This window comes from Scyliorhinus torazame, chromosome 20, assembly GCF_047496885.1.
Source record: "Scyliorhinus torazame isolate Kashiwa2021f chromosome 20, sScyTor2.1, whole genome shotgun sequence".
Lineage (NCBI taxonomy): Eukaryota > Metazoa > Chordata > Chondrichthyes > Carcharhiniformes > Scyliorhinidae > Scyliorhinus > Scyliorhinus torazame.
Window position 1 is genome coordinate 17,446,918 of NC_092726.1, and position 23,038 is coordinate 17,469,955.

Genomic DNA, 23,038 nt, shown 5'->3' on the forward strand with positions numbered 1-23,038 from the left:
AACCCATGTGATATTACAGCACGCCAGTGCCTTGTGTGTTCCTGGAAGCTTAGTTGACATGTTCCTGACATAGACCCCCCTCTCTTTTTGTGCGATAACAGAATGGTCACATTCTCTGCTGTGATTGATTTAAAAAGAGGGGATATGCATGTAACTTAAAAAAAAAACATGTTTTGGGACATTGCTCTAAGTAATGAGGAAACTTTAAGTCGGCTTTTTAGCCTGCTTTATATCTGTTGGCTGATCTGTGAGCTCACTACATAAACCCACTGTTAGGTATTGTCGTACACGTCTGCCGTTGTTAAGAGACTTCCGCCTTTGTTAGGAACAAGAAGATATTTATTAATAAAGAGTAACTTGATACAGGAGGTTTTTGCAGTACATGTTTACAACATGGCTGCTGCAAGATGGATTCTGCCCAAGAGAAGACTCCACCCTCTGGGTGATCATTCACACTCGGTTTCCATTGGTCTCTCCAGTCAGGTGACTCTTTTCAGCAGTACCGTGTTAATGAGACAGACTACATGAACACTACACCCACCTTTTCCCCATAGCTCTTATATCTTTGTTTACCAAAGGTTTACTCTCAGATTTACAATGAGCAACTATCCAGCATCAATTGCCACATGGAGAAGAGTTACAAATTTCTGTTACCATTTACACGTAGAAATGTGTCCTAATTTTTTCCTGAAGGGTCAGGATCAAAGTTTTAGACTATGATCCCTAGTTCTAAGTTTTCAATCAGCAGAAGTAGTTTTTTGTATTATATTTAGTGGCTATGTTCCCCTTTCTGTTTCACGTAAGAGAAATTACTGAGCAAGTGTTTATTTCAGAAATGCAGAACTTTCAATTATATAGTACATTTTCTCACCTCAGAACCTTAGCACTGGTCAGCCAATTAAATGTTGTAATGTTGGGGAATGTGACAACAATTTTCACACAGCAAGAAGATAAAGGACCAAATGATTTCTTCTGGATTTAAAAAATATATATTTTATTCCAAACACAAGCGATAGCATGAATTCTCCGTCCAATCAAAGCAAAGTTTGTACATTTTTCCCCTTTTGGGTGCCAGGCAATCGGGCAGGCGAAGGCCACGACATTGGCCCCTGTCCCCTCCGACACCCCGAAGATCGCCACCATCAGTTCCGTCTTCACCTCAACTACCCTCGATCGGGCTCCAAGCACCGCCTCCCAGTGGCTCTCAAGCCCCTCTCATCCTCAGAACATGTGGGCATGATTCGCCAGCTCCTGCCCACCCTTCTCGCATCCATCTGTTACCCCCGGGAAAAACCTTCTTGTTTGAGCCTGAAACGTGTGGACCCTGTGCACCACTTTAAATTGTATCAAACTCATTCTTGCGCAGGAGAAGGTTGAGTTCACTCATCCCATCACCTCACATCAGCGACCCCATCCTATCTCTCTCCCCAGCTCCTCCTCCTCCTCCCACTTCCGATTAACCCTTTTCACTAATGCCTTGCCCTACTCTCCCAAACACCCATATGTATATCCTCAATTCTGCCCTCCCCCACCTCATCAGGAGCAGCATTTTCTCCAGTTAACAAGGACTTTGATAATTGGGGGAATGAAGGCAGCTCCTTTTATGCACCTGTCAGTACCTGAACTCATTCCCCCTTAGTACCTCAAACCTACAGCTCCTCCAAACCTCCCCTCCAAGATCATATCCATGACCTGCTCCAAACCGTCCTCCATTATCCATACATCCCCGGCCCCCCCCCCCCCCCCAGCTTAAAGCTATAATTCCCACACAGCGGTGTCCGCACCGACATGTGGCCCAATTTAAAGTGCCTCCTACAAGCCAGGACTTTCACGTCCGTATTCCGTAGTGAAATGGGCTGATAGGATCCTCATTCTAATGAGTCCTTCCCCTTTGCAGGATCAGCAAAATAGACAGCTGCGGCAACGTAGCAGGCAGCACCCCCTTTTCCACCGCCTCACTAAACATGGCCAACAGGTGGGGGGGCAATCTCCATCGTGAACTGCTTATAAAATTCCACTGGGAAGCCATCCGGTGCCTTCCTCGCCTGCATCCTTCCAATACCCTCCATCACCTCCTTTAACCCCAACAGCTCCTCCAGCGCCTACCTGATATACATAAATACATTTGTGATATACATAAATGATCTGGACGAAGGTATAGGTGGTCTGATTAGCAAGTTTGTAGACTAAGATTGGTGGAGTTGCAGATAGCGAGGAGGACTGTCAGAGAATACAGCAAAATATAGATAGATTGGAGAGTTGGGCAGAGAAATGGCAGGTGGAGTTCAATCCAGGCAAATGCGAGGTGATGCATTTTGGAGGATCTAATTCAAGAGCGGACTATACGGTCAATGGAAGAGTCCTGGGGAAAATTGATGTACAGAGAGATCTGGGAGTTCAGGTCCCTTGTACCCTGAAGGTGGCAACGCAGGTCGATATGGTCAAGAAGGCAAACAGCATGCTTGCCTTCATTGGACAGGGTATTGAGTACAAAGAGTCGGCAGGTCATGTTACAGTTGTATAGGACTTTGGTTAGGCCCCATTTGGAATACTGCGTGCAGTTCTGGTCGCCACATTACCAGAAGGATGTGGATGCTTTAGAGCAGGTGCAGAGGAGGTTCACTAGGATGTTGCCTGGTATGGAGGGTGCTAGCTATGAAGAAAGGTTGAGTAGATTAGGATTGTTTTTGTTTCAAAGACGGAGGTTGAGGGGGGATCTGATTGAGGTCTGCAAACTTATGAGAGGTATGGACAGGGTGGATAGCAACAAGCTTTTTCCAAGAGGTGGGGGTGTCAATTACAAGGGATCACGATTTCAAGGTGAGAAGGGGGAAGTTTAAGGAAGATGTGTGTGGAAGGTGGTGGGTGCCTGGAACGCTTTGCCAGCGGAGGTGGTAGAGGTGGGCACGATAGCATCATTTAAGATGCATCTAGACAGATATATGAACTGGAAGGGAACAGAGGGAAGTAGATCCTTGGAAAATAGAAGACAGGTTTAGATAAAGGATCTGGATCGGCGCAGGCTGGGAGGGCCAAAGGGCCTGTTCCTGTGCTGTAATTGTTCTTTGTTCTTGTTCTACCTCTTCCCCACCTCAAACTCCGGGAAATCCAGCCCATCCAGAAACCGCCTCCTATCTGCCACCTCCCCACCAGCTCGGCTCTATACAACCCCTCACAGAAGGCCTTAAACACCTCATTCATCTGCTCTGGTCCGATACCACAAACCCCCTTTTCTGCCCTCACCATAAGAATTTCTCTCGAAGCCACCTGACGTCGCAGTTGGTGGGCCAACATATGACTCGCCTTCTCCCCATTCTCATACTCATACTGCACCCCCCCCTCGCCCGCCAAGTCTGACCCACCACTCTTCCGTCTTCAACCAGTCAAATTGCTGCAGCAACTCCTTTCTCTCTGCCAACAGCTCCTTCGTGGGTGCCACCGAATACCTCCTATCCAACTCCACTATCTCGTCCAATAACCGGCGGCGCTCCTCCATCCTCATCCTATCGCTATGGGCCTTGAACAAAATAATTTCCCCCGGACCACCGCTTTCAAGGCCTCCCAAAACGTAGCCACCGTTACCTCCCCATTTTGATTAAGCTGAACGTAGTTCTTAATTGCCACTTTCACCTTCCCACAGAACTCCTTTTCAGCCAAAAGCCCCAAATCCAATCTCCACCCCGGCCTCTGTGCCTGTTCCGAGCAAAGTCCCCCATCTAACCAGTGGGGAGCGTGGTCTGAAATCACTATTCCGAATTACTTCACCCCCATCAGCACCGCCTGGCTCACTACAAAGAAATTGATCCTGGAATGCACCCTACACACATGCGGGAAGGAATACTCCCTCTCATCCGGGTGCCTGAGAACCACAAATCCACCCCCCCCCCCCCCCCCCCCCCCTTCCACCCCCCATGATCAGCTGGTGAGAGTCCAAATGAAAATGAAAATCGCTTATTGTCACAAATAGGCTTCAAATGAAGTTACTGTGAAAAGCCCCTAGTCGCCACATTCCGGCACCTGTTCGGGGAGGCTGGTACGGGAATTGACCGTGCTGCTGGCATGCCTTGGTCTGCTTTCAAAGCCAGCGATTTAGCCCTGTGCTAAACCAGCCACCAGATCTGGAATTGCCCCTAATAACCCTAATAAGCTCTTCACAAATGGCAAACCCCCCCCCCCCCCCCCCTTGACTTTGAATCATTCCCCAAGCGTCCCTTCCTCAACCTCATCGGACCGTACGGCCGCCTTCTGCGCTGTAGGAATTCTATGGTTCTAAGATCTCTCATTCAAAAGGTGGCAGACTGAATGAGGGTTTTGCAAGACGTTCCAAGACATTGCACAAAATCCGTCAATGCTGTACTGAAGCATCTATCTTGATTTTAAAAAAAACATACATATTTTCTTGAGGCATTTATATATTTATACATCAAACACAACCATAAAACTAAAGAAGCTGCAAATAAGCAAATAACCTAAATACCTAACACCCCGCCTCCCACTCCCCCTACCTCCCTTTTTTAACCCTACCCCCCCCCCCCCCCCCTCCCCCCCCAACCACTAACATCTTAATTCTTCTCAAAGAAGTTGATGAACGACTGCCATCTGCGGGCAAACCTCTCCACCGATCCACACAAGGCAAACTTTATCTTCTCTACCCGAAGAAACTCTGCCAGGTCACTCCCCCAACCCCTGAATCCCTCCATTCTAATAATATCCATCTCCGAGCTCCCAGGAAGGCAAAGACCATACATCGGCCTCTCTCGCTTCCTGAACTCTCGGCTCTTCTAACACTCCAAAGATTGCCACTTCTGGACTCGTGACAATCTTTACCTTCAAGACCTCTGACAGAACATCAGCAAACCCCTGCCAGAGACCCCAAGCTTCGGACAGGCCCAAAACATGTGGGCACGATTCGCGAGCCTGCCTGCGCATCGCCCACACACAGCCTCCACTCCTTCAAAAAACCTGCTCATCCTGGCCACAGTCATATGTGCCCTGTGAACCACTTTAAACTGAAAAAGGCTAAGCCTAGCACACAAAAGGATGCATTTACTCTCCTCAGAACCAGCATCTGTGATGATCTTTGATTGTGTGCAAATACTGGATCACAACTTGATACTGGCACCTTTTGATTCAGGGACAGAAGTGCCACTGCTGAGGTAAGGCCAGGCCCTGGTAACCACATATGTGAGACCATAAGATTTCGGAGCAGAAGTAGGCCATTTGGCTCATCAGGTCTGCTCCACCATTCACTGTGATCATGGCTGCTCTGATCTAATCCTCAACACTTTTCTGTCTCGTCCCCGTAACCCTTAATTCCTTTACTGATTAGAAATCGATCTCAGGACTTCAGGTTGCGGCGATGCACTGCTGAGCCGCACGTTTCGGCAGCTCCCGTTCTAACGAACTTTTGGGCTCTTTTTGGGAGCCCCAATGGAAATTTCTTTGGGACCAAACCCAGTGTGGGATGACGAAGGAAGGTGCCCCCCCGGGTGTGCATGGAAAGGATCAGTAGTAGTGGCCAGATTGCGAAGGATCCTTTGGAGCAGCGGCAGAGAAGAGAAGGAAGAAGCAAGATGGCGACGGATGGAGCCCAGACGACATGGGGCCCGGACCAGCAGGAATTCCTCCGACGGTGTGTGGAGGAATTAAAGAAGGAGGTGCTGGCTCCGATGTTATTGGCAATCGAAGGGCTAAAAGAAACGCGAAAGGCCCAGGCGATAGAGCTCCGTGGGGTGAAGGCGAAGGCATCTGAGAACGGGGATGAGATTCTGGGCCTAGCGGTAAAAATGGAGGTGCTACATAAGAGGTGTATCGAAAGGCTCGAAGTCCTGGAGAACAGCTCGAGGAGAAAGAACCTCCGGATTCTGGGTCTCCCCCAGGGAGTGGAGGGAGCTGACGTTGGGGCTTATGTGAGCACGATGCTCCATTCGCTAATGGGAGCTGAGGCCCCCTCGCACCCCGTGGAGGTGGAAGGGGCTCACCGGGTCCTTGTGAGGAGACCAAAGGCTGGAGAACCACCAAGGGCTAGTGGTGAGATTTCACCGCTTCACCGACAGAGAGGCGGTTTTGAGCTGGGCCAAGAAGGTACGGAGTAGCAGGTGGAAGAATGCGGTGATACGAGTGTATCAGGACTGGCGCGCGGAGGTGGCGAGAAGGAGGGCGAGCTTTAATAGGGCCAAGGCGGTGCTTCACAAGAAGAAAATAAAGGCTGGAATGCTGCAGCCGGCGCAATTGTGGGTCACGCACCAAGGCAAACATTACTACTTTGAAACGTTGGATGAGGCATGGACCTTCATCCAAGAAGAGAAATTGGACCAGAACTGAGGGACTGATGCTGTGGGGGAGACGATGATGTCGATGTATAGAAATGTAAATTGGGGAATGGGAGGTTCACAGTATCGGGACGATAGACGGGGTGTTTTCTCTTCTTGACGGGGGGACACTGAAAAATGTGGGCGCCGGTGGAAAAGGGGACTGAGGGGGGGGGATGGGGAATGGGGGAGCTGCGCCATGGGGGGCGGAGCCGATCCAGGAAAGCACGGGTTTTTTCCCACGCTAGGGAGATGATGGCGGGAAGATAGGCGCAGGAAGGATGAGAGTTCCACACATGGAGGGGTCAAGGAGAGAACGGGGAAGCTGGGGTCAGTTGGAGTCAGCTGACTTTCGGAAGCATCATGGGGGGAGTAACCATGCTAGATGGGGATCTAGCGGGGGCGGGGGTCAGGTCAACTGGGTTGCTGCTGCTGGGAGTGAGAGGGAGCTGGTCGGGACGGGAGTGCGCCGCCTGGGGGACGGGTGGGGTGCGCGGGACCTCTCGGGGGACCGGCCTAGAACAGGGGATGGCTAATCGGCCGGGGGGGGGGGGGGGGGGGGGGCGGCGGTCCCCCAATCCGGCTGATCACGTAGAATGTGAGAGGCCTAAATGGGCCGATTAAGAGGGCCCGAGTGTTCGCGCACTTAAAAGGACTGAAGGCAGATGTGGTCATGCTTCAGGAGACGCATCTGAAGGTGGCGGATCAGGTTAGGTGAAGGAAAGGATGGGTGGGACAGGTGTTCCACTCAGGGATGGACGCAAAAAAAAAAGGGGGTGGCGATATATTGGTGGGGAAACGGGTGTCGTTCGAGGCTAGGAATATAGTGGTGGACAACGGTGGTAGATATGTGATGGTGAGCGGTAGATTGCAGGGAAAGGAGGTTGTGCTGGTAAATGTATATGCTCTGAACTGGGACGACGTGGGATTTATGAAGCGGATGCTGGGACGTATCTCGGACCTGGAGGTGGGAAGCCTGGTAATGGGGGGGGGGGGGGGGGGGGGGGGGGGATTTCAATCCTGTGCTGGATCCAGGGTTAGATCGGTCTAGATCCAGGACCGGAAGAAGGCCAGCAGCGGCCAAGGTGCTCAGGGAGTTCATGGAGCAAATGGGGGGAGTGGATCCGTGGAGATTTGCCAGGCCGTTGGCCAAAGAGTTCTCCTTTTTCTACCATGTCCATAAGGTATACTCCCGGATAGATTTCTTCGTTTTGGGAAGGTCACTAATTTTGAGGGTGGCAGGAACTGAGTATTCGGCCATAGCCGTTTCAGACCATGCCCCGCACTGGGTGGATCTGGAACGAGGAGAGGGAACAGCGCCCACTCTGGCGACTGGATGTGGGACTGTTGGGGGATGAGGAGGGTCTGTGGAAGGGTGCAGGGATGTATTGAGAGGTACCTGGAGGCCAATGATGACGGTGAGATCCAGGTGGGGGTAGCATGGGAAGCGCTGAAGGCGGTGGTTAGGGGAGAGTTGATCTCCATTAGGGCTTACAAGGAGAAAAAAGAGGGCAAAGAAAGGGAGAGATTAGTGGGGGAGATTTTGAGTGTGGGAGGCCCCGGATGAAGGACTTTTGAGAGAGGCGAAGACTTCAGACGGAGTTTGACCTGCTGACCGCAGGGAAGGCAGAGGCACAGTGGAGTAAAGCACGGGGGATGAGATACGAATATGGGGAAAAGGCGAGTCGCCTGTTGGCCCACCAGCTTCGTAAGAGGATAGCGGCGAGGGAAATAGGGGGAGTCAGGGATGAAACCGGAACTACGGAGCGGAGAGCAGGGAAGGTAAATGAGGTGTTCAAGACCTTTTATGAGAGGCTATGTAGGTCCCAACCCCCGGGAGGAAAAGAGGGGATGCAACAGTTTCTGGACCAACTAAGGTTCCCGAGGGTGGAGCAGGAGGTGGCAGGTCTGGGGGCGCCAATTGGGGTGGATGAGGTGACTAAAGGGCTGGGGAACATGCAGGCAGGGAAGGCCCCGGGACCAGACGGGTTCCCGGTGGAATTTTACAGGAAATATGTGGACTTGTTGGCCCCGCTGCTGGTGAGAACCTTTAACGAGGCCAGAGAAGGGGGGGCTCTACCCCCGACAATGTCGGAGGCGACGATATCACTAATCCTGAAGCGGGATAAAAATCTGCTGCAATGCGGGTCATGTAGGCCTACCTCGCTCCTGAATGTAGATGCCAAGTTGCTGGCAAAAGTGCTGGCGACGAGGATCGAGAATTGTGTCCAGGGGTGGTGCACGAAGATCAGACAGGGTTTGTAAAGGGGAGACAATTGAATGTCAACGTGCGACGGCTGTTGGGGGTGATAATGATGCCCCCAGCGGAGGGGGAGGCAGAGATAGTGGTAGCGATGGATGCAGAGAAGGCATTCGATAGGGGAGAGTGGGAGTATTTATGGGAGGTGTTGAGGAGGTTTGGGTTCGGGGAGGGGTTTGTCAGTTGGGTTAAACTCCTCTATAGGGCCCCAGTGGCAAGTGTAGTCACAAATCGGCAGAGATCGGAGTATTTTCGGTTACATAGGGGAACAAGGCAGGGGTGCCCCCTATCCCCATTACTGTTCGTGCTGGCAATTGAACCACTGGCCATAGCGTTGAGAGACTCTAGGAAATGGAGGGGGGTGGTTAGAGGGGGAGAGGAACATCGAGAGTCACTCTACGCAGATGACCTACTGCTGTATGTGGCGGAGCCTGTGGAGGGGATGACAGAGGTTATGCAGATGTTGAGGGAGTTTGGAGATTTCTCGGGATATAGGCTTAATATGGGGAAGAATGAGCTTTTCGTAGTACACCCCGGGGATCAGGGAAGAGGGATAGACACCCTGCCATTAAGGAGAGTGGAAAGGAGCTTCCGATATTTGGGGATTCAGGTAGCCAAGAGCTGGGTAACTCTACACAAACTCAATCTGACGCGGCTGGTGCAGCTGATTTCAGGATTTCAGGAGGTGGGATATGCTGCCGCTCTCACTGGCGGGCAGAGTGCAGGCGGTAAAGACGATGGTCCTCCCAAGGTTTCTATTTGTGTTTCAATGTCTCCCCATTTTGATCACTAAGGCCTTTTTCTAGAAAATGGATAGGAGTGTTATGAGTTTCGTGTGGGCAGGGAAGACCCCGAGGGTAAGGAGGGAGTTCCTGCAGCGCAGCAGGGACAGAGGGGGACTGGCGTTGCCGAATCTGGACGACTATTACTGGGCTGCCAATGTGGCGATGGTTTGCAAGTGGATGAGGGAGGGAGAGGGGGCGGCATGGAAGAGGCTGGAGATGGCGTCCTGTAAAGGAACGAGCCTAAGGCGCTGGTGACGGCGCCGCTACCGCTTTCCCCGAAAAGGTATACCACGAACCCAGTGGTGGCGGCAACCTTAAGGATCTGGGGGCAATGGAGGCGACATAGGGGGGTGACGGGTGCCTCGGTGTGGTCCCCGATCAGGATTAACCATAGGTTTGTCCCAGGAAGGATGGACGGAGGGTTCCAGAGCTGGCATCGGACAGGAATTAGGAGATTGAGAGACTTGTTTATTGACGGGGAGTTTGCGAGCCTGGGAGCGCTGGAGGAAAAGTATGAGTTGCCCCCGGGGAATATCTTTAGATACATGCAAGTGAGGGCGTTTACGAGGCAACAGGTGAGGGAATTTCTGCTGCTCCCGACACAGGGGATCCAGGATAGAGTGATTTCGGGGGTATGGGTCGGGGAGGGAGGGCAAAGTGTCTGAAATATATCAGGACATGAGGGATGAGGGGGAGGCGCTGGTAGAGGAGCTGAAGGGAAAATGGGAAGAGCTGGGGGAGGAGATTGAGGAGGGTCTGTGGGCTGATGCCTTAAGTAGGGTAAATTCCTCTTCCTCGTGTGCCAGGCTTAGCCTGATACAATTCAAGGTTCTACACAGAGCACACATGACGGGAGCAAGACTGAGCAGGTTCTTCAGAGTGGAGGACAGGTGTGGGAGGTGCTTGGGAAGCCCGGTGAACCACACACATATGATCTGGTCGTGTCCGGCACTGAATGAGTACTGGAGGGGAGTGGCAAGAGTGATTTCAAAGGTGGTGGGGGTCCGGGTCAAGCCAGGCTGGGGGTTAGCTTTATTTGGGGTAGCGGAAGAGCCGGGAGTGCAGGAGGCGAAAGAGGCCGATATTCTGGCCTTTGCGTCCCTGGTAGCCCTGCGAAGGACCTTACTTATGTGGAAGGAAGCGAAACCCCCCGGCGTGGAGGCCTGGATAAACAATATGGCAGGGTTCATAAAACTGGAATGGATGAAGTTTGCGTTGAGAGGATCGGTTCAGGGGTTCTCCAGGCGGTGGCAACCGTTCCTTGACTATCTCGCGGAACGTTAAGGGAAAATCGATCGTCAGCAGCAGCCCAGAGGGGGGGGGGGGGGGGGGGGAGGGGGGGGGGGAAGGGGGAGCACTATTTCTTGTTAATTTGCTAGTTCACTATTTTATTTAAATAATGTTACTTATTAGTTATTGTGTTATCTCTTATGTTGATTTGTAAAGTGGAAAAATTGTGTTTGAAAACTTTAATAAAATATATTTTAAAAAAAAGAAATCGATCTCAGCCGTGAACATACTTAACGACCCAGCTTCTACAGCTCTCTGCAGTAAATAATTCACAGATTTGTTACCCTCAGAGAAGAAATTCCTCCTCATCTCTGCCTTAAATGGACAATCCCTTACTCTTTGATTGTGCACTTCAGTCCTCGACTCGCCACAAGAGGAAACATCTTCTCATCATGTAACCCGTCAAGCCCCCTGATAATCCCAGATGTCTCAATAAGATGCACTGAATACCCATAAGAAAATCCCTCCATACTCGGGATCAACCAAGTGAACCTTCTTTGGACTGCCTCCAATGCCAGTAAATTTTTCCTTAGTTAAGGGGACCAAAACTGTTCTGTTTGTTTAAACTACTTGTTTAGTTCCTTTTAGTTTCCATGGTTGTGCAAATTGTGCAGCTCTGCAATATTTGACACAAATTGCAGACTTGTCAAAATCTGCTTTGAAATCCACTGCGGTTACTGTGCTGTTTCAAGTGGTTGGGCACAGGGCTAAATCGCTGGCTTTGAAAGCAGACCAAGGCAGGCCAGCAGCACTGATTAATTCCTGTACCAGCCTCCCCGAACAGGCGCCGGAATGTGGCGACTAGGGGCTTTTCATAGTAACTTCATTTGAAGCCTACTTGTGACAATAAGCGATTTTCATTTTTCATTTTCAATAAAATTGCCTTAGATGCTAAGTGAGGATTAGCACACAACTTGCATGTTTTGTAATAACTACATTTATTGTTTGAACTCCGAGCCATTATAATTTTGAACGGAGGAGGAATGGTCCTTCCGACCATTCCAAATCAATGCTGTGATCATGTAATTGGAAAGATTCAAACAAGAAGGTTACTTTCTATTCCCTTCACCTGTCTGCTTTCAGATGTTTTATTTGTGAAAAATCACACAGCCTGGGAATCCATTGCCCTGGACTCTGCTATTACTTTTCTGTGACCAATTGGAAATATGTCAGAAGAGTAACTCGTCATTCTCCATTAATCCACCCCTCTACTAATTGAGATCAGTTACTCAGCAAGTGAACAAAGTTGAAAGTCAATATACCGATCCTTTAAAAACATCAATATTGTAACTACCATCAATGAGCAATTCCAGTGTTCCAGGATCCTAATGAATAAATGTTTCCCACAGATCTTAAGTCCAAGGAAGAGGTTTCAATTCATTTTTTCAACACATACTTTATTGGGAGAAAAAAATGTTGCTTCAAAAGATTTTCCTATAATGTTTGTAAGTTTACGTAAGTAATTTATTGTAAGTTATTTGATAATACATTTATAAAAAATATTCCAAAAAATTTACTAATGGTTGCTTTTTATTCTGCTGAATGTCTCAGGATAGACTGTCATATGCCATTCAGTTGGAAGGCCGTGAGCACGTTATTCATCTGAAGAGAAATGAGTAAGTATCATTTCATAGCAACAATGTTGGGTCCATTCTGTGTCTCTTGGTGGAAAATCCAGGATTGCACAGATTACTCCTGTTTTGTAGTACCAGAATTGCAATGTCAACTGCCTGAAAAAAAAAGCCATGAGTCCATTCTCAGATTTAAAAAAACTCCTTCTTGGGATGTGAGCAGTGCTATAAGGCCATATTTGTTGTCTGTCCCTTGCTGGGAAGCTGATCCTGGAAAGTTCTGAGAGGGAAATCTTCTGTGAGAGAACAGTCAATGAGAAAAAGTCAGGTGTAAACTAGAGCAGATGGGATTGGAAGTTGCTGAAGGAAGTATATGAAGAAAGCAGGTGCTTTTCCCCCTCAAAGATTTATGCAAATCCATTCACAACTGGCAATGGTAATATTTGAACTCTGGGCCTCTAGATTGTTAACCCAGCAACCATGACTTGTTATTCTATTGTGCTTCATAATCCAGAAATGGTGCTCTGGATGGGAAGATCCAAAAAGAGAAAAATGAAATCCACCCCACCATCACCATTTTTCCTCATTAAGACAGCGACTTCCCTTCCTGAATACAGTCTCTCAGGCACCAACTTTCTGGAACCTTGCATTAATAGCAGCCTTGATGTGCCAGCTCTGACCGCCACTGCTACTTTGCCATCAAAGCAAAGCCAGTTCTTGGTTGACAGTCAGACGTGCAATATCCGGCATGTGTAACTGCCTAGATTTTAGGAGCAGGGAAATGTGTTGATCATTTTCCTATTGCATTTCCACACTGAATCCCAACCCTGCCAAGAGTTTAGGGGAGGTGATGGTGTAGTGGTATTTTCACAGGATTTGTAATCTGGAAACCCAGGGTAATGCTCTGGGTACACTGGTTCAAATCCCATCATGGCAGATGGTGAAATTTAATTTCAATAAAAACCTAGAATTAAAAGTTTCATGATGACCGTGAAGTGATTGTCGTAAAAACTGATCTGGTTCACTAATGCCCCCTTAGCGGAGGAAATCTGTTGTCCTTGCCCGATCTGGCCTATTTGTGACTCCACAGCAATGTGGTTGACTCTTAAATGCCCTCTGAAATGAACTAGTGAGCCCCTCAGTTCAAGGGTACAAGGATGGGCATACATTCTGGTCCAGCCAGTGATACCCATGCCCTGTGATTGAATAAACAGAAGGTCCAGAGTTTGGCACTTGAACTGGTGACTATGGTGATCTGGATGACTTGATCCCAAACCTGCTTTGCATTTATCAAAAACACAAATGCACTGAAACTTGGTAAAAATAAAAATTCTCTTAATAACACTTTGGTAACAGCAAACCATCTGAACTTCGGCTTGCTGAAAGACATTAATTACAAAATGCAGAGTACCCTGAATAGCTTTGTAAATAGTCGCCAGGCCTTTGCAATTTAAAAAATATATATATAGTCAGGCCCCAAGAGTAACTGATGAACTTCTTCTTAATCTTAAATTCTTTCAAAGAAATTATGCTCAACACAACATTGCTGTTTAGAAATCCATTACTGCTTCAGCAAGCTGGTTATCGTGGTATTCTCATTGTCGTTTTATTTGATCAGTAAGTGGATACGATATTATTGATGCTTGTTGTTGACAAAAGCCACACTTTTGTAACACAAGATGACTTCATGAAAGCAGTTGATGTAATAATTCTATTTTTTTCAGGGTTTTTGGAATAGCAAATGCTGTGCTTACTCAGACAAAGGGTATTCGTGCTGCAAAATTGAAGCCTGTGTCATTTGCTATTAACTAATTACATCAACTGTTTCCAGGTTAAAGCTCCCGCTGATCTGTCTGAATTAATGGACTTTGGCTGCTCTTTCAGCATTGTAGCCCATTCTCTATCTCAACAATCCTACTGTAGGTTTCAATAAAAATCCCACCGTAATGAAGCATACAGTCTCTCATATATTGAAAGAACATTTCAAACCCTCACAATTACTTAGCCCATCCAAGTGCTTTGTTGCCAAGGAGTGCGACCTTGGCCAATATTTTTTCTCCCCCAATCTGTTTGTGATTTTGAATATGCATAAATCCTTGATTTAAAAAAATAATATCAGGACGAATGTTCTTACTGTCATGATAGGGAGATATTATGAACTTGAGTCCAAAAATGAGGTCCAAGTTGTAGCGCACAATTTATGGGTTATACAGATTGAGGTGGGTATATCCCTCGGACTCTGCTGCTAGCAGTCTTTTAATAATAATAATAATCGCTTATTGTCACAAGTAGGCTTCAATGAAGTTACTGTGGAAAGCCCCTAGTCGCCACATTCTGGCACCTGTTCGTGGAGGCCGGTACGGGAATTGAACCCGCGCAAAAGACTGCTAGCAGCAGAGTCCGAGGGATATGCCCACAGCCTGAATTACCTTGTCCTATTCAGACATTACCCCATTCGTGGGAATACGGGATGCCCCGGTTCAGCCAGGATGAACCACTCGAGATCCAACGTCATTCGGGATAACCTTGTTTGACCAGCCATTGTCTCATCACAGAGTGTGATGACCTATTTTTCCGTCAAAAGAAGGTTAGTTGCATATGAATAGCTTGGCTGAAACAGTAGTGGGAAATCAGACAGCCAAGATAACGATAGTAGATTCAAGTCTGGGCACCTCAAGGGGGAAATCTTTGTTTGAGGGAGTGGGTGGAGAGAGAAAGAATGCTATTTTGAACAAATACAGGCAAAAGGCTGTGGAAATCGACCAGAAGAGATCATGAAAGTTGCCACAGAGGCAGGCTTTGTAAAAGGATTCTGAACACATGTCCAGAACAAAAGAAAAATTGCTTTGTAAATGCAAGTATTGCTTTTGCCTGTTTTGTAGGTGGAATGAGAGCTGCATGTTCATGTAAAGTGTTATTTAATGGGAACTAGGGTGCTAAGGTTAAGAAACTGCATGCAATCTGTTAGTGTTAAAGCTGTAAATATTGTTTTATTTTCTTTTGTTGTAATAACGTTTGTTTATTAAATAACCAAGTCCTATTTCTTATGTGATCACTCTTGGAACAAATTGATCTTTCCGCATCGCATTAGAACTTTAAAAAGTTATGGCATCTAGTCCAGTCTCTTAGCCACTGTTGAGAGCTGACCAGATGTCCGTAACACTACCTTTTATACTGAGGTATACATGTACACTGAGACGCACAGCTCTGCTCCACCACCATCTTTCTCGACCCCTGTACTGTCTTGAAATTGTCACACTGCTTGTCTTGACATAACTATTGAATGTATAGATGTTTACTCCAATTAAATGTTGACAAGACTGAAGCTAAAAGCTCCTTTTCCAAGTTACCTCTCCCTGACAACTATTTGAGGCTGAACCAGACTTTGCAACCTTAAAATTCTGGGATGAGCCTTGAACCACATATTTGTGGCAGCACCAAAAGTGCCTATTTCTACTCCATAAGAGCCTGACCCTGCTCCTATCTCTGCTTATCGGCTCTGAAACTCTCCTCCAAACCGCTGCTGCCTCCTAGATATGACTATTCCAAAGCACTTGCAGCTGGCTTGCCACATTCTGTCCTCCATAAACTTGAGGTCAACCCTGATTTTTCTGCCCGTCTCCTTACCTGCACTAACTCCCGTTCATCCATCACTCCTGTCCTTGGTCAGCCACATGGGCTGTCAGATAAGCAATATCACAGTTTTAAAATTCTCATCCTTATTTTCAAATTTCTCCATGGTCTTACATCTCTCAATCTGTAATTTCCTTCATTCCCAGCATCATTGGAAAAATTGGAATGGATTTAATTTGGGCCTCTTGATCAATCACAATTTTAAGGACTCCACCATTGGTAGCCATGCCTCCAGTTGCCGAAGTTCTTGGCTCTGGAATTCCCTCTGTCACGACAACTTGACCTGATGCACGGTCAATTCCAGTCCCTCTTGAGTTGCAACATAGGTGAAATTAGATTTTATATTAATAATTGAATTAAAATTGACTACAGTCACCAGGTATGTAAAATTTAAATGCAAGTAATCATAAATAAATTGGCAAAAAATACAACTGGCTATCTGCTGTCTCGTTCCCAACCCCTCCTTTTAACTCCCCTGCTCTCCACACACACACACACACACACACACACACACACACAAGCAACAGAGAACTAAAGGGTGGCTGACAGGTAACAAAAAATAAATAAAATAAAAGGATAAGGATCTTTGATTCAGATGGATGTCTTCCAGTTAGTTTCTTTATTAAGGTTAGGCCTTCAGTTGGGTCCTTTATTTTCCTTCAGCTTGTAAAAATCTTCACTGCGGACTCGCAGAGATAGCAGGCAACTGACAGCAGAGCAAGGGCCTAGAGGCTTCCAGCTGATTCTCTCCCACCTAGTCAACCAATCGCTGACTACTGTGAGGCAGAGTACTGTCTCTGGCTAATCCACAAGCTGCCAGTTAGCAAATCAAACCTCCTTCTTCAAAACCGATTCCTAAGATTCACTTGGCACTGATGAGTCTGGTTTCTCCTCTCCAAAATACAAAACCTAGGAACACCCTGTCCTAGCAACACTCTTCTGCTTAAAGGCACATTCCGATTATGGGTCCACGGACCAAAATGATAAAAGAAAAGAAATGGGGACAAAGGAAATAAACAGGAAGGACTCTTGCACCTCCCTAAACTTCTCCCGCCTTTCTATCACTCTTTCTTCCTCAAAGACATTGCTCAAAACATACCCCTTTGACAAAGCTTTTGGTCATCTGACCTCATATCTCCTTCTGTAGCTCAGTCAAAGTTTGCTTCATAAGCTTCTGTGAAGAACCTTGGGACAGTAAAGGTGCTATATACACACAAGTTGTTAATGAATGGTTAAATTAGAGGATTTGCATAGTCACACTAATACTGATGGAAGAGTGACTAACTAAGTTTAAGTCAACTATAGTGCATATCCAGTGTACGGACAGCTTTTTATAAATTCTAGCCCCATATGCTGTACATGATGTTACAAATGGTGACTGTTTTAGGAAGAATTTCAATTAAAGCCAGCCCGTGCATGCACGGTGGCTTTCTAGAATGCGCCGGCCCCGATGCAACATGGCGCGGGGCTTCTGGGGCCAGACGCGCAACAAAGTAGGCTTGGGGCGGGAGAGGCTGGCCTGCCGATCGCGCAGAGTTCCCGCCGGCAGTGACCAGGTGTGGACGGCGCCGGCGGGACTCAGCTTTTTCTGTGCGGCTGCTCGGCCCATCCGGGCCCGAGAATCGGCGGCCTGGCCTCGTATAGAACATAAAACATGACAGCGCAGTACAGGCCCTTCGGCCCTCGATGTTGCGCCGACCTGTGAAACTACTCTAAAGCCCATGTACACTATTCCCTTATCGGCCATATGTCTATCCAATGACCATTTGAATGCCCTTAGTGTTGGTGAGTCCACTACTGTTGCAAGCAGAGCATTCCACGCCCTTACTACTCTCTATCTATACTTCACCCCATCCCTATCAAAAGTACTGGGGCCTCCAAACAATGCGAACCGTGATGGGAATAAGTTAAATTGCACGGCTTAATTTCTGAATGTTGCGGTTGACATGGAAGCAAAACAGATCTTCAAAAGATTGTGCTTGGAAAATAGAAGAGAAAACAAGTAGGGCGCTATTCCCCCCCCCCCCCGCCCCCAACGCCGGGTGGGAGAATCGTTGGGGCACCGCGCGAATTGCACCAAGCCGCCCTGACCCCTGCACGCGATTCTCGCACCCCCCGGAAACCAGTGGCGCGCGTTTCGCACCGGGTCGCTCGGAGAACCGGCGAGCGGCGATTCTCTGGCCGGATGGGCCGAGCGGCCGCTACGACACGAAAGGTTCCTGCCGGCGCCATCCACCCTTGGTCGCTGCCGGCAGGAACACTGCGGGAATGCCGGGGGGGAGGGGGGGGGCGGCGGCCTGTGGTGGGGGAGAGGGGGGCTCCTTCACCGGGGTGGCCTCCGATGGGTCTGGCCCGCGATCAGGGCCCACCAATCGGCGGGTCGGCTTCCCGCCACCCCCCCCCCCCCCCCGGGCCTACCTCCTTCCGCACGTGGCCCCAGAACGCCGGCTCCACGTTGGTGAAGGGCCGGCGTGCGTACGATGATCCCCGCGCATGCGCAGGATGGCATGGCCCAACTGCACATGCGCAGGATTGGGCTGCCCCAACTGCGCACGCGTGGGTTGGCGCGGCGCCCATTTGGCGCCACGTAAGCACTCTGGAGCGGCGTGAACCGCTCCCAACGCCGTGCTGGCCTCCTGTGGGGGCCAGAATAGGTCGTGTCCGGGCCCTGTTTGCGCTATCGTGAAACGCGACGGCGTTCACGACGGCACAAAAACTTGGCCTCCATATCGGAGAATCGCCTCCATAGTTTCCAGTGTTCAGAGAGCTTGGTAATGATGTATCATTAAAATAACTCTTCGGGTATTGTATATTTTTCGGGAAGTTGGTGATGACTAAAACAGCAAGTAATTAGGAAGGCAAATGGAATGTAGGACTGGATTTGCATCCCGGGATGCCCGGAATGCATTCCCTGGTGGAATGGAGAGTCGGGCATCAGGGCAATATTGGGAACGGCTCGGCTGTCGACCTGAACATGGGAGTTCCCGCCACACGCCAATGCAAATTGGTTGTAATGACCCATTTGAATCAGCCCAGCGCCCTATGCGCTGCCCTTCAGTGATTCTCCAGTCCCTGCGGCCAGGAATCATTTAAGCGTGCTTCAGTGTGGTCTCTAGAATCGTGGTCCTGGCATGGTGGACCTCGTGGTGGGCCAATGGGGCCCTCTTGGCCCGTCGCGAGGTCCTCCAAGCCAGGGCAACTCCGGTACATACTGTTACAGGGTTCCCTGGGGGGTGGTCCCCTTATTACAGGGGTCCCTGGGGAGAAACCTTAGCACGGTAGCACAAGTGGCGCGCATTATGGCTTCACAGCGCCAGGGTCCCAGGTTCGATTTCCCACTGGGTCACTGTCTGTGTGGAACTGCACGTTCTCCCCGTGTCTGCGTGGGTTTCCTCCGGGTGCTCTGGTTTCCTACCACAGTCCAAAGATGTGCAGATTAGGTGGATTGGCCATGCTAAATCGAAGGGCAATGGTAGATGAGAACCACTGCAAGTTCTCTTCTTCACCACACATCATAATTTGGAGCTACATTACTATGCCTTCACCGATGTCAGGTCAACATCCTGGAACTCTCTCCCCAAGAGCTCGATGAGTGTACTAACACCACATGATGTGTGGAGGTTCAAAACAGTGGCTTACTGTCATCTACTCCATGATAATTGGGGATGGCACTAAAGTTGACACTCCCAGTGATGTTCATAATCGGAGAGAAAAATAATGCTGAATGATGAAACAGCCTCTTAATGGGCTACAAGGCCTTTATCTGCTCGTATTTAGAGTCGGCTTTCTTAAATTCTTATGACTTGGTGAAGGTGAAAATGCTGGGATTTGATGATGGTTGGCTAATTGTTTGGAAACTTGTTTTTTAATCTTATCTTGAATACTCCATATTACCCATTGGTCATTTGTTGTCCATTACCATGCCGAGAAGCTGGTAGTTGCTGCTGTCTATGGATTGGTCTGTTGGTCTCCCTCACACTCTTTGAATCCACAGAGGTTAAACAGTTGTTTCAATCACAAGATCTTTAAAAATTGCATCTAGCTGCCCTGCCTTCTGTGTATGAGGATCATACTTTGATTAAAACTACATTGAAAAAAATCTGATCCTAAAAATATCTTGCACTGATTTGCACCATTTGTCATGAGCAGATTTCCTGAATTTTCAAACTGCACAATGCTATGGTCACGTATCTTCCTGTTCTTTTTTTAAAAAAAAGAGAAAATGCTAGAAAAACACAACAGGCCTTTGAAAGGGCATGTTTCTGGATGTTGATGAAGCTGCTGTGTAGGCCCAGCACATTGTTTTTATTTTACTTTTCCAGCACATGCAGTTCATTCTTTTGTCTTTTCATCTCCATTTTCCCTTCTCTTGCTATTCGAAATACTGACACATCTTTATGGGGTGCACAGAGCTTTCATCATCATCGTCACAGATGCATCTCCTAGAATATTTGTTGTAATCCACCAAAGCTTTCCTCTCCCACTTTCTCATCTATTCACTTGCCTCCCCATTACCACCACTGGCCTGTAGGGGGAAAATTGCCATGCCCCACAGTACAACATTGATTGCATTTCAAAATAACTTCATTGGCTAGAAAGGGGTTTGGGAAAGCTATTGGAGTTGGTAAAGAGGAGACTTATGGAGATGTTGCCTGGATTAGAGAATTTAAGCTATGAGGAAGATTGGATAGGCTGCAATTGTTTTTTTTGGGACAGAGGAGGCGAAGGGTTGACCTAATAAAATATGTAATATTATGAGGGGTCCAAATAGCGGTAAGCAGGCCCTATTCCCTTCGTTTGAGGGGTTCATAACATGGGTCCTAGAATTCGGGAAAGTGGTAAGAGGTTTTGAGGGGATTTGAGGAGAAATTGTTAACATGCAGATGGGGGTAGGGATCTTGAACTCACTGTTTGAAAGGGTACGAGAGGCGGAAACTCTTGGATAAGTGCTGGGAATTCTGTAACGTACAAGGCAATGGACTGGGTCCGAGAAAGTGTAATTGTGTTGGATGGTGACTTGTCGGTTGGCATGAAGTTGTAAAGGTACAGTATAAATGCAAAGTCATTGAAGGCCTTGCTATTGAACTGCATAAATATTGTTGGCCGGATTCTTGCCTCCAGTTAATGTTACCAAGGTCAAGGTGATAATCTGCTTAGTCTGGAGAGAGAGAAATTGGGAAGCTAACCAGGAGTGCAGAGGGAATGAAGGCATGGATGAAGATTTCAGCAGCAGATAAGCTGAGGCAAGGGCAGAGTCAAACAATGCTACATAATGGGAATATTAAATGTGAGAAATAGAAATATTCCCCTGAACAGGCAGACATGGACTTAATATAACATATATTTTAGATGAGAACTTGAAGCAGATGTGCATGATTATATGACATTGGAAAATGTGAATGGGGTTCGACTGATGCCCTGGCCAACAATCCTTCCTTGACCATCTCTGCCAAAATAAAATAAACTAGCAGGTTGTTCTTTTTATTGCTGTTTGTGGGATCTTGCTGTGCACACAGTGGGTGCTGCATCTGCTTGTAAACAACAGGTACCATAATTTAAGAGGTGTCATGCATTCTGTGGATGGAATGAAGTGTGACATATATATATATATATATATATATATATATGAAAGCCGTTTATTTTAAATGAAAATAGATATTCCTGCTAAAGTATTTTTTTTTGCAAGTTCAACAAATGCATACTGTACTGATTTTATAACTCTGAGTAAAAGCTATAAACTGGAAGCGTTTGCACCGAATTGGAAACTAGATTTTGCTGTGCTTTTTTTTCTGCCAAGTCAGACTATAACTGCAAAGAGTTGTGTTTCTGTGAAGCAACAATGGTTCACTGATGTCATTGTTTCTTTGGAACTGTGCCCATTTCCTTTTTGTTCCAGGTTATGTGCGCATGCATGGGTGTGTGTTCAGTCACGGTGAACAGCGCACAGACATTGCAGCACGTCACTATGCTGCTTAAAAACTAAGCAGCTCTGAAACGAGCTAAGCTTGAGCCTGTCATATTGGGATGACCCAACCTGTGTCCTGTTCAGCATACTTTCAGACAACTCCGGAAATCCAACAGCTTCTTCATATTTGACCTCTACATTGATCTTTCACATTAATCATTTGTGAAGACTGAGACTAGTCCTGCTATTGGATTATTCCATTTGTGTTGCAGGGCAATTGTTTTTCTGTATCATTTTGTTTATTTATTAAAATTTTTTTAAATTTTTTTTTACAGTACCCAATTAATTTTTTCCCATTAAGGGGCAATTTAGTGTGGCCAATCCACCTACCTTGCATATCTTTGGGTTGTGGGGGCGAAACCCATGCAGACATGGGGAGAATGTGCAAACTCCACATGGACAGTGACCCAGAGCCGGGATCAAACCTGGGACCTCGGCGCCATGAGGCAGCAATGCTAACCACTGTGCCATCGTGCTGCCCCCTTCTGTGCCATTTTAAAACCTGTATTGTAATTTTCCAACATGAAGATAGCAGAATTGGATCAAGTGTTTTGAAGTTCACAATTTGAATGCGTACTGATGTTCTCCGTGGGATCTTTCGAGCAGCAAGAGCATAGTTGTTAGCACAGTTGATTCACAGCTCCAGGGTCCCAGGTTCGATTCCCGGCTTGGGTCACTGTCTGTGCGGAGTCTGCACGTTCTCCCTGTTCTGCGCGGGTTTCCTCCGGGTGCGTGGGTTTCCTCCCACAGTCCAAAGATGTCCAGGTTAGCTGGACTGGCCATGCTAAATTGCCCTTAGTGTCCAAAAAGGTTAAGTGAGGTTACTGGGTTATGGGGATAGTGTGGAGGTGTGGGCTTGGGTAGGGTGCTGTTTCCAAGAGCCGGTGCAGACTCGATGGGCCGAATGGCCTCCTTCAGCACTGTAAATTCAGATAGCAAAGACAGGTGGACCTGTGCAGATTGCACTATTTGTCGATAACAGCACAATTCAGGTTTTCTCCCAAGATTTGAATGCATTTTCCAGAAGCCAGTCAAGTCTCTCTAAAACTGACATCTGTACCTTTAAATGTGGCACAGTGGAATAGGGTTGGAGATTAACGTTTCCCCACTAATTATGATGTATTGTGCACCAGAATCCATTCAATATAGCCACCCCATTCTTGCAACTCCCTCAAAATGAGATAAATACTGCTAAAACTATTTGTAATGAAAGACCCAAAACA

The 23,038-nt window shown here is 47.7% G+C and overlaps 1 protein-coding gene across 3 annotated transcripts in view; it reads left to right on the forward strand.

Moving 5' to 3' along the window:
• Positions 1 to 23,038, forward strand: part of LOC140396921 (disintegrin and metalloproteinase domain-containing protein 9-like) — a 166,284-nt gene that overhangs the window by 41,768 nt on the left and 101,478 nt on the right. For all 3 annotated transcript variants that reach the window (XM_072485853.1, XM_072485851.1, XM_072485852.1), the window contains exon 3: positions 12,198 to 12,262. In XM_072485853.1, the coding sequence (XP_072341954.1) occupies positions 12,198 to 12,262 (65 nt within the window). The remainder of the gene's footprint in view (positions 1 to 12,197; positions 12,263 to 23,038) is intronic.